The sequence below is a fragment of the Pollachius pollachius genome, assembly GCF_949987615.1.
Source record: "Pollachius pollachius genome assembly, chromosome: 3".
Classification (NCBI taxonomy): Eukaryota; Metazoa; Chordata; class Actinopteri; order Gadiformes; family Gadidae; genus Pollachius; species Pollachius pollachius.
In genome coordinates, this window is record NC_136936.1 from 2006292 (window position 1) to 2018586 (window position 12295).

At 49.5% G+C, this 12295-nt stretch overlaps 1 protein-coding gene across 2 annotated transcripts in view; it reads left to right on the forward strand.

Moving 5' to 3' along the window:
• The first annotated feature begins 1045 nt into the window (after positions 1–1045).
• The window catches only part of cux1b (cut-like homeobox 1b), a 69243-nt gene continuing 57993 nt past the window's right edge, over positions 1046–12295 (forward strand). For both annotated transcript variants that reach the window (XM_079731984.1, XM_079731985.1), the window contains exon 1: positions 1046–1186. In XM_079731984.1, coding sequence (XP_079588110.1) covers positions 1124–1186 — 63 coding nt within the window. In that variant the 5' untranslated portion in view covers positions 1046–1123. The remainder of the gene's footprint in view (positions 1187–12295) is intronic.

The following is a 12295-nucleotide window of genomic DNA, read 5'->3' on the forward strand; positions in this document are numbered from 1 at the left end:
AAAGGGCAACAAATATATTCCATTCATTGGACTGACTCATACTGGTTATGATGACATTTGATGGTAAAAGAATACACTGTGCTTTTTTATCGTGAACATTTAGGACATTTATTTAGGTCACAAATAAGTACAGCTTTTATCAATAGGACTAAGAAAAGAAACAGCTTAAACAAATGTATTTAAAAAAAGTCAAAGTAGTTCAAGTCACTAAATAACCCACGTTTATTCACAAAATGAGCCTCAATTATCTACGGTAAATCCCCTTGATGTTTTTCGCAGATATTATTGAAGTGTAATGGTTTGAGAAATTATGTACAATTCAAATAATCGGTAAATATAAAGAGCCCAAAAGTCTAATTTTGCACAATGAATATAAATACCTGAGGAAAAGCTTTGACCGGGATCAAAGATTAAAAAAACACAGACCATTTTATTCCAAACATTCCAGTGAATTAAGAAAATATTCAAACAGCAAACAGCAAAACTGAGTTAATAGTAAGTAGTGTTGATTAGGTTTGCGATAATAGCTTAAGGCGTAATTTTGTAAGTGTAACTACTTTATCGTATCGTAATTAGATAATCTGATAACACAGATCTAATATGAAGGTAGCCTGCTTTTAGTCTTATTCAAAATACCGTCACATCCTTCATATAAAATCCACCCCATCTTTTACCAATTATCCACTGGTCAGTCAGGAGGTTCAGTTTCACTCTCTCGCCGCTACGTTCAGCGTGGTGGTGGAACAGCCCCTATGCTCTCCTTTCTTCTAAAATATGATTAATAAATTATAATGCTTAGACACTTCATATTATCATTTTTATAACGCATCAAAAAGTAGATACAACCGCATCGCAAATATTTTGATATACTTGACGATCGCCAGGAATACATTGATTACCGATTCTACCTGCAATGGTGAACGGTGACCTAATGCTATTAAAAAAACGTTACGCCGTGAAGTCAATAGTCCCATTCGATAACTCCGGTCCGTGGATCCGCTCGTCCGCCCCCAGCGCTGCTCGGCCGATCCGCTCCGGGTTTTCCCCACCGCCCAACGCTTTCCCCTGAACTCCAACCCTCGCGCTCTATCAGCATCTCACTCCTGTCTCAATATGTCTCAAGATGGCGGCCAACGCAGGATCGATGTTTCAATATTGGAAGCGTTTTGACTTACAACAACTACAGGTCAGTGGTTCTCCTTCACGTCGTTCGCCCCCGGTGCGGTCCGCTCGTCCGCTCCGCGCCGAAGTTCGTGCGGGTTGTTTTGGCGGCGGTTCTGTGGGTGTTTTGGTGGAGAATTGGAGCGCCGCTCTCGCATTGATGAAAGTGGCTCTCCGGCTGATCAGGAATTGATCCTCTTTGTTCAATCCGCATCGATCGGACCCCGCGACCGGCGCCCGGGCGACGCCGCGGGGACGCGCGCGGACGCGGTTCACGCTGTGTTTTTAAAACGTTTCTCAATATATTTAGGTAAATAACATCTTATCCAACTTTAGGGGAAGCAGAGCCGTAGTTAGCGCGACGCTTTATCGGCGTACGGCGGGTGATCCGGGGGGGGGAGAAGTGCGACGCGTCCCGGCGGCGCTGTGGCGGTGACACCGCGGGGACAGCGCGCACCGCCACGGCGCGGGTTATATACTGTCACACGGGCAAGTTTAGCGACCGCCGAACGAAAATATTGACCCGCTAGTTCGCCTTTTTCGGCATTGGAATAGTTTGTATTCGGCCGCGCAGTGGGGTTTAATGGCTCATCAACACCGCCGTGTCTCGGTGGTCCCTCTCCGGCAGCGGTGCCCTGACCGAACGCTCGCCGCGGAGGGGCTCCGACGGGGCCGCGTCTGTCCGGCGGAGCGGACGGGACGGTGGTCCTCGCTGACACACAAAGCTTTTTTTTTTAAAGACGCACGACCTTCGTGATGGAAGAGGTCCGAGGATCCTCGCACGTCACTCATCCCGCCGTACACGTTGCATGTCCGTAGGACCGCGGTGGTTCAGTAGAGGGGAAACAAGGAACAGCCTATTCATAACGTGAATATCGCCTGTGTGTGTTGTATTCTGTTTGACCTATTAGAGGGGAAAAAATCTACAATGGGGTTATTGTGTTGTTCATGATTTATACCGGCCATACTGAATTTTAATCGCGATGTTGAATATATAAAGAGGTAGCCTAGTTACAGATAGTAATTGGGATAGAATAGCATTGTGTGTCAGTGTTGTGTGCCCTACTCGTACATTATTTTGTAAATAACGCAGTCATAGCGTTTCGACTTTAATTTAGGTCACATGCCCTTAGGAGTGGTAGGACAAAAGACATGGAACAGGTCTTGCGGGCAGTATAGCGCTTCACCTAGGCTTTGGTTCGCTAGTCATTGGTTTCTTTTTTCTTCTAGAGCTCCTGCCTCCTATTCATACATTATGTAAAAATATGGTGCTCTGTATTTCCCCTCCTCTGTTACTCAGCCTTACAACCACCCCCCCCCTCCTAAAACACACACACACACACACACACACACACACACACACACACACACACACACACACACACACACACACACACACACACACACACACACACACACTCTCTCTGCCCCTTCACCCTGCCCTCAACCAGTTCCCCCGGTCTGAGCTGGTGTGTGTGTGTGTGTGTGTGTGTGTGTGTGTGTGTGTGTGTGTGTGTGTGTGTGTGTGTAAATTTGTCTGAAATCCGTCTTTTTAATAGATTGACTGCCAGAACAGGGAAGGCACTGCCAGCAGCCAGGACATGAAAAATGCATCACATAAGTTTGTGATAAGGCCCTGGGTAATTATGGCAAAGGCCCCTATCACAAGCGATTAGTCAGGACAGTGAATCTGAGCGGGTGCAAAAAGGCTGATGGTTGGCAGGCCTGTCTGCAGGATAGGAATCAGTCGCAGCACTCTCTCTCTCTCTCTCTCTCTCTCTCCCTGTGTGTGTGTACATGTGCACAAGAGGCAGCGTGTGCAGCGCGGCACAGAACATTCACTGTCTATTATTGATGACATCTTATTTGCTCGCCCTCCCACCGAGAGACTCCTTGAGGGTAGCCTTCAGAGAAGAATCTTCCTTTCTTTCTCTTCCACTTTTCCGGGGGAGAATTCAGGCCTTGTGCGATATGATCACAGCCTTGGGACAGGGACATGGACAATTTCAATCAAGTTTTGCGTGTTGTCGTTCTCGGCTCGGCTTCTGCGTGTGTTCTTTGTTTAAAGTCAAACAAAATGTGTCACGGAACAATTTTTAATTTTCACGATCATAAGAACGTTAGCATGACCTCTAGGTCTAATGTCAATATCTGTAGGCCAAACGTGGCCTATATCTATTGGCTTGTATTCAGAAAGAGTGCTTGTTATTAAAATCTTATTTGACTAGCATTTCAAATTCCACCCTCAGAAACCAGCGATATGGTTGCCTCTTTTGAAACGGAACATTGAGCTGGTAACTCGTCCTCTGTGTTTGTTTAGCACCATTCAAAACCCAAATGGGAGCAGGAGGGATGCTTTTAGCAAGGTCTCACTCGATGGAAAATGGATCAGAGATCCAGAGATGACAGCAGGGTGACAGTGAATTACAGATGGAGGAGGTTTTAAGGCCTGTAATCCATGGCCATCCATTACAGAGTTGACTTTCTTTAGAACGGATCATCACTCTGAACCATCCTGTTTCCCCCCCGTTGTCTTTGACCTAGTGCCGCGTGGTATTCTGTGAAGTCGATGATTGTGGTTTATTAAGGCTGAGCTTCACTGGACCTTTTGATGTTCTTGACAAGGGGCCGTCCCTGTTATGCCCTTCTCCCAAATGAGCTCCGATGATCTGCATCTCACCTATAAGTGTTTCCTGGAGCCAGCGCGCCCGTTTAGAAAAGCGTCCACTCCATTTCCGTAGACATAGAGTCCGGACTCTCCAAACTAATCTAGAAGTAGTTTTGTTGCTCCACGCCGTAATGGGTAATTTTAGGAAGGGTTCTGTAAGCGGATCCCAGACCTTGGGTTAGCGGCGATCGGAGTGCTTTAAATCTCTCAGCGGCTGGCCTGTTGTTGTCTGCAGGAGTTTTAGAGGTAATTTATGAGTCGGTTGTCTGGACTCACTGGTGCGATATTTTTACCCCCACTGTTGCTGCACAGACTAGGAGTGTATAGAGGGAAGGGGGGCATCACGTCATGGTCTTACTGTAGCCAGCCGCTTCTCTGCCCAGTGACAAAATCTGGCACGAGGACTGAGGTTTCACTGTGTGTCGGTGGGAGGTGAGCTCTGCGTTGGCGTGAGTCAGCGGGGACGGGAGCACGTCTGGTCTCCGGCCCGTCTCGGGCGGCTCTTGGCGGAGCCTGACCTATGTGGCGCGGCGCTAGCGCAGGCTTTTAGAGAGTCGTCTGGACGTCTTTTGGGTGCAAAGTCCGCGCTGGTTAATGTGGAAACGTACGGCACACACACAGTCTCAGAGCTGAAGCAGCGGTTTGCAGAGGAGGAGCCCAGTGGGATTGTGTGGGGCTGGGTGCCCACCAGTGCGTTTCCTGACGTCACTGGTCATGCTGCTCCAGGTGGATTTCTTCTCTCTGCTGGCCTGTGTGGGCCGGGTCCAACACAACAAACGCATTATCGATGTCCATGAGTCGTAGGATTTTTAAGTTGTTTTTGTTATTTTGTTGCGGGACTGCGATAATGGGGACACCTTGTTTTAAGACCATGGTTTGGAATTTAAATCATTTTAGTGATAGAATGTCAAAGCATAAACATAGTATTGTTTATGCTCTGTAATTGTACTTTTCTATGCTATAAATATTCAGCAAAAGAACAGTTTTTAATCAATCTTTAATTAATCTATTATGATGCCCTATTTAACAATTAAGGGACAATTACGTACTTGCATGATGTTATTATTTTAGACTCCAAGCTGTGCAGGATGGGTAACTCATTAGTCAATATATTCTATCCTGTAACTGTTCGATAGTTCCTCTTGAATGAATAAAATCCATGACAGTGCAAACGAGAGAGGAAGTCTTTCTTTAATCATTATCTCAAGGATTATGCTGTATTTACTCTCCTGTAACAGTCTATAAATCAGTAATAAAATGGTAGGATTAATTTGTTTTTAGCATGTGCTAGGCTGACAATTTAGCAATATCATTGTTAGCATATCAACTGGTTAACGGTCATTCGTCCTCCAGTCTAACCCCGAAGTGGCCGTATCTGTTGGCTGGCTCTGGCCGCCGTTGGCCCAACACTGTTCAGTTGGGCTGAGTGCACCACAACGCCTAATTTTAGTTCTGTTTATCTTAATGTGGCGTGAGGAAGCCTGGGCTCACCCTATCCCATGTCAGCCTGCGACTCTAGTATCACTGCCTGGTTAGATCATTGACCACAAGTATTGAATTCTAATCGGCCTATCGGTGCGCCTTTTTAATGGGCAGGGTATTGAATTATGGTATTGGCATGGGCTGATGTCCCCGGGATTGAATTATGATATTGGTGTACTGCAGGCTAATGGTCTGGGTATTGAATTATGATATGGCTCCCCTATCTGCTAATAGCTCACACTGTGTAATTTCAATGTCAATCATGGCTTGAGTTGCTGGATCCATAGCCGGCCTTTGGGCTAACCCATCAATCACCTCAAACAGGAACAGTGTCTCTGTTGTTGTTAGGTTTCTCTTCCCAACCGTCTCAGGGTGTACTCCTCTCTCTCGAACGCTGTTTCGCTCTGGTAATCCGTTCCCTGTGGGACGCTACTTCTCTTACTGCCCTGCTCTGCGAATAGACCAGGGTGGAAAAATGTAATAAAGCATTATAATTCTGCTTTGTAAATACTCAGCTGGTGAAACCAGGTCATGCTGAAGTTGTTCTATGACTCATGAGTGATTTTAGACGGTCCATGTATTCCCCCCCCCCTCCCCCCCCCTCCAAATAAACCCAGTGTTGCCGGTAATGGGAGTATATGCACCAGTAGACAGATGAAACAAAAGGTACATTCACTCTCTCGTCCTTGTTCTCCGTCCAGTCGAAGGGGAGCACTCCTCTCGCGTTTCATTTACACACAACATCGTACATTGTTTATGGCTCCGGCATTACCTTAAGTCATGTTTGATTTGGGCCTAATCTTAGCCAGCTCATTCCCCCCACCCCCCAGTCGTGTGGTTCATATTTATGTTGAGCTAATTCCCATTTTTGATGTTTTAAAAGCAGCCATGGCGGCGGTGGTCTTACTGCCAGCTGACAGTAAATGGATGGGTCTGCCTCTCTTGTCAGGGACTCTAAAAATAAACCCCACTATGGGCTGGCCTCAGCAGAAAACTACCACCGATTATGATGATTCAACTACGCGGTGCGCCCAGGTGTGTGTGTGTGTGTGTGTGTGTGTGTGTGTGTGTGTGTGGTTGTGCGTGTGTTTGATGGAAGTGTTTTGTAGTCAGTGGAAATGCACCTTTTTGCGTTTGAGAATTTATTCGTCGGTTCAGCTTAATCATGTGCAGCTGATAAGTCTGTGCTTCCTCTCAACGGAGTCTTCTGTTTCAGTTGCTGAAAAGACAAAAACCCAAAAGGAAAACATCCTTTGTGTTTTAATCTTTTCTGATTTGCATTGGTCATATCATTGGCAAAAATGCAAAACCAGTCCTATATTTCGGTTGGAATTAAACCGTTGAAAACCACTATCAAGACTGCTCCGACCGCCCAGATAAGGCCGGTTAACCTCCCCGGTGCTATCCCACAGCAAGCTTCAGCACGCCCCACACTGGCGGCTACCCTGGAACAACACGATGCAGAATATGTAAATGACATGAGGTGTCCTCTGTCGCCACCCTATCCGCCCAGCCGACCTCTGACCCCAGCAGCTGTCAGACTGGAGCCCGGGTTCAGGGGTGGGGTGACCCCGGAGACCTCCATAAGACCAGGTCTGTCTGGCTGGGCTAACCTTTGAGGCTAACAGATGATGGCCTCGCCATCTGGCCTGCTCTTAATGGGGCTAGCAGCCTTGAACTTGAACTTGCCGTTCGGTCCGTGGACAGAGAGAGCCGGGACACACAGCAGCCGTCTGAGGGAACACACAAACAACTGCAAAAAGGGTTTGCTTTGTGGTCCCTCAAAGGAAACGACTTGAACTCTTTTAACAAATGCGTCTCCTCACCAGTTTCTGCTTTTTTTAAAATAGCTTTCAAACTCTGCGGAAAGGGCAAAGGTAAATAGTCTCCACACAGAATGAAATGTAGTCAAGTCAATTTTTATTTCTATAACGCATTTACAGACGGCTGAGCCGCACAAAAGTGCTTCACAAGAAGTGTATTCTTCTTAGTTTATTCTTCTTAGTATATTCTTTGTATCCTAGAAGCTTTCACCTTGGGTCCTCTGGCCTTGGCTGTGGTCTTTTCATTCCTAATATTTAGAAAATGTGGGGTTGCCTTCTGAGTGTGATGAGAGGGATATGGGGGAGAGATGTATGGGGGAGAGACTTATCTGTTTAGTAGGCCTGGGCCCACCCGTTGACTGGTGTGTGACCCTGGGTACAGCCGTATGGTTATTAATAGGCCCAGAGGCCTCCACTTCCACGAGGCCCTCTGATCAGCTCCAGATGTGCCATGGGAGACTACACTTTAAGTTGGCCCATCCATGTTTCACAGGCACCGCAGAGCGTTGATATGGGCCCGTGAAGAGACTGATTAAAAAAGGGAGGGAGCCGGCAGAAAATACCCTCACAGCAGGAGTTTGTTTTGTGAGTCTTTTGTTTTTTATGCGAGTGTGTGTGTGTGTGTGTGTGTGTGTGTGTGTGCGCGCGTGCAGGCTTGTGTTTCTCTTTCCCTATTCATTACACCCGCAGACCTTAAGACTCATGGCATCGCCATGACGACCACAATAACTGCCCATAAAAGCAGCGTGTAAACTGTGAAGTAAGACAAACAGAGGAGCACAGCCGGCTCCTTATCCGCCCGGCCGGGCTGAACGGCCGCCCCCCCCCCCGCCATAAAACTACCAGAGAGCCAGACTGCAGGAATGCCTGGGAGGCTGCGATGGCTGTCACGACACATGAAAGGATTAGCCTGTGTGCGTTTTATCTCTTCTTTATCTGATGGTAATGGATAAGCCGAGTGTAGCCTATCATCTGACGCTCCAGCCCGGGGTTTGATGTTTTAGGAGGGAGCGTTGCCTCGTCGAGTTGACCGCTTTGGTCTATTGATTGCTGTTTGATGGTTTTGATATGTAGGCTGTTTGGAGCAGGTCAAGTCTTTTATGCAGCGAACGCCGCAAATAGCTTTTAGCTGTCCTTCACCCGCTCCTCTCCCGCTCCATTACTGTAGTGGTCCGTTTAATGTTTGGATCGATCAATAGAGAGGGAGCCCGGGTGCTTCACACATGTTTCAGTCTCCTCTCCCACTGTGCTCCATTCGTCTTCCTCGTTTGTTTCAAGCTCCACATCACATTCACACCACACCGAATAAATGATATAATTACAAGCCATTACTTAGCCTAACACAAGCTAATTATTCTGTCATTACTGTTAGGATTAGCTATGCTCATTCTCCCTCTTTACTCCCTCTGCGCGTTTTGTAAGGAGAGGAAAAAATAGAAAAAACGGAGACTGATGCACCAGCAGCAAGACGCGGAGACGTTGGTGTGGCAGACAGTGTGGGGTTCGCCCGCGGACGAGATCTGGAGGTGTTGACTGTGTGGTTCCGGGTCGTCCGGTCCCTTCTGGAAGCGAGCGGCGCCGTGAGATCCATACAGCGGCGGAGCTCCTAATGGAAGCACCGCCATCCGCTAAGTGAAACGCCGCGTTCACTACCCTTTCTATGTGGGACATATTTTTAGCATTCTGTGGTGGATTATTATTATATATCTTTCTAGAGCGCCACACAGTTGATCTTATTGTGTCATCATCACCAGGCCTCGGGGGGTGGGGGGTGGGTGGGGGGGCACTTAGTGCACGGGCTGATGATAACAAGCACGCTAACAATGACGCCGCCACCAGCGCTACGCTAACCCATCTCTCAGAGCCCTGTTAACGCGAGCACTCGGTCCAGAACGCTGGCTGTATATCTGAAGGTGGCAGTCGGGCAGCACAGCCCCCCACAATCAAACGCTGCGCTAACCTAATGAGAGCGATTCAAACGGCAGCAGCAGCAGTACTAGCAGGGCTTTGAACAGGGCCCCATTGTCTGGGATACAAAGCGTATCTAGGCCGCGCAGGCTAGCCGCTATAGGTTAGACAATAAGTGGTCATTTGTTCATCCTGCTCGTGCCGGAATCTTGGCAACCCGTGGCTCTTCCTGTGAATATTTGATCCGGGGCTGTTGGCTTCGTTATCTCTAGCGGATGCTGTGACGTGCGGTTTATGATGTGATGTACGATGCGGCCCCAGGAGTCCATGGGAGCCGGGCTGGAGGGGCCTAGAGGGCTCTCCACCCTTCCTCCAGACTTGATAAATCCCCATCGCCCCTCTCCATGATCGTAGTTTCCATTTTTTAACCCCATATCTGTGCTCTCATCCCCTCCGCAATCTCCTCTCGCTGGCACGGAATGGCTTCTCGATGGAGTGGAGGCATTAATTCAGGGTGGAGAGGTGTGATATTCTCCCCCCCCCCCCCCCCCCCCTCTCCCTGCTCTCTGTTTGTAATGCTTGGCCTTTATCGTGGCTGAAACAGCTCACTACCCTCTGATCCTATCTCAGATCTCAATATCCCAGCCGTTCCACCCTGTAAACGCAGGGATGAAGAATCTTGCCCTTTCACCAATGCATTACACCCCGCCCCCAACACACACACACACACACACACACACACACACACACACACACACACACACACACACACACACACACACACACACACCCCAGCGTAGCGGCATGTAGTCTCTTCCCCCCACACCGCCCTCTATGGCACCGGGCCTCCAGCCACATCTCCCCACACCCAGCGAGACACTGCAGCCAGATCTGCACTTCCTGCGGGCCGGTGTCTTTGCGGTCTCATTACGTTTGTGGTGGAGCCGTCGGAGAGCCGGAGACGATAGGTCAGGAGGAATAATGAAGCGGCGTGGCTGGGCGTCGGGGCCGCGGGGCCACGGGGGGCGGCCAGATAAAACAACAACCAATCTCTCACCAGTGGAACGGGATCGATGGGAGCGAGAGCGCCGAGTAAAAAGGGTGTTTTTGATCCGGGCTTGAGTCAGTGATGTGAGTCAGTGAGGTGAGTCCTGACAGCTCCAGTGCTGTTAGGAGATATGGATCTGTGGGCTGGCTGCTTTCTCTTTTTTTTTCTTCCTTCAAGGAACAAAATGCTCAGGGACCACAACTGTCTTGTTAAACTACAAAGGATGTTGGGCAGAGACACACACACACACACACACACACACGATGGAGGACACACACACACACACAGGACATGCATGCATGCGCACGGACACAAACAAAAAACATACACAACTGGATTCACACACCGGCGAAAAAAAACACGCGCACACAAACCCATGAAACCCACCCGACGGAGAACAGACGCTGTGTGCTTGCGGTGGCGGGGGAGAGAGAAGGTTACGGCGGTGCAGCGTGGGAGAGTGCGGAGACGGAGGTCGGTGGCATCTGATTTCCTCCCAGCAGCGCGGTGTGGTTTTGTCGTCGAGCGTCGCCGTGGCTTCGCTCGTCGAGAGGCAGGCGGGATGCTCGTCTGTTCTCCGGGCTGCTGTGTTTGAGGGGGCGTGCCTGTGATCTGTGAGCATGGAGCGTGTCATTGTAGCGAGCGTGGCTGTCGCTCCTGAGTGAGCCAGCCCCCCGACACATACACACGCGCCTGCAGGATCCCATTGGGTCCCCCCCCCCAGCCGGGGCAGCCTGTGGAGCTCTCCACTGGCCTGGCCTCGTACCTCAGTACCTCAGTACCTAGCTACTCAGGTAGCTGGCTGCCTGTCCTCGTGCAGTCTGTTCAGGCTTGGGGGGGTGCAGGAGTAGGGCTGTGGTATGCTGAATGTAGGGTGCAGATAAGCCTCCCAGACATCTTCACTGTTTATTGTCATAACCACACAACGTCTCCAGACTTGCCAAGAGATAATGGTAGCAAGATTGGGTTGTGTACTGTCGGGCGGGGGTGGGGGGGGGGGGGTGGGAGAACGTCACCTCTCAGACATCTTTCTCTGTGGTTGGCAATCTGAGACGAAGCCCATTATGTATCTCAACACGTGGGTGTGGTTTGTACCCCAACCCTCCGCCCGCGTCGTGTTTTAAGTAGCGCTGTAATCGTCACGGCTTTAAACACTTTCTCGTCTGTCTCTCGGCGTGCCACGTCGGAGCGTTGCCACAGCCACGTTCCGCCGTTTGCGTCGCGTGCCGAAACAGTTGCCAGGCTCCGTGTTCCGACGGCGCTGCCATTAGTCGTCTTCCCAGCATGGGGGGGCTTGGGAGAGGCGGTGGAATCAGCAGGGCTCCCTCCAGCGCCACCGCCGAAGCGACCCCATTTTGTGTGTGATCCCGTGTCCTCTGTGGACTGCCGGTCACCTAGGCCGTGTGGAGGACTTATCAGATCAGCCGTTCGCTGTGTGTGCACACAACACAACTTTTGTTGTCATTCCTCCAGACTTATCAGTCTGAGCATCGCCCAGGCAACTGGAATTCCAAAGAGTCGTGATGGCTCAATAGCGGCTTGGCTATCGCTCGTTATCGCAGCTGATCCGTGGTCGATACGATCATCGGAATAAGCAGACGCTGCCTGATTGGTGCGTCCCTCTTTAATGAATCAATCTCCCTGTATCTTCACCTGTGGCCCATTAGAGTAATTAGAATGAATTAGTCAGTGAGCGTGTCCCGCTTCGCTCGCACAGGAGGGGAAGGAGCGTCATTATGATAGACGTACACCCCCATTATGACCTCGATTCGGTGTGCGTTTGGTTCAGCGGGGGGGGACGCGTTGTTCTGTCTTATGTATTCACTACAAGACGTCGACATGCATGAGTCATTTCTTCCTACCTTGGATGAACCTACTTTCCCCGGCGACTTTGCAAAGCGATTCCTGCGTGCGGCCGTCTGACGTTGTGTGTAGAGCCTCCCCGAGGAGCAGGGAAAGTTAACAAGATAAGTGCAGCGTTTGACCCCAGAAAACCCAGGCCTTGTCTTCACTTCATCATTCAATACTGCTGACCCCTGTGATTATCTGGTCTGTCAACGCTTTGGTAGATCATAAGGGCCTCTGCTACAAAGCTTGGAAATGCTGGAAGAATCTGAATAGTGAAGCAAAAGTAAAAGCCAGTGGGGAAATGGTTAAAGTTTATTGAGATGTCTGTGAGTTCATCTCTTTGCCGTGCTGCATATC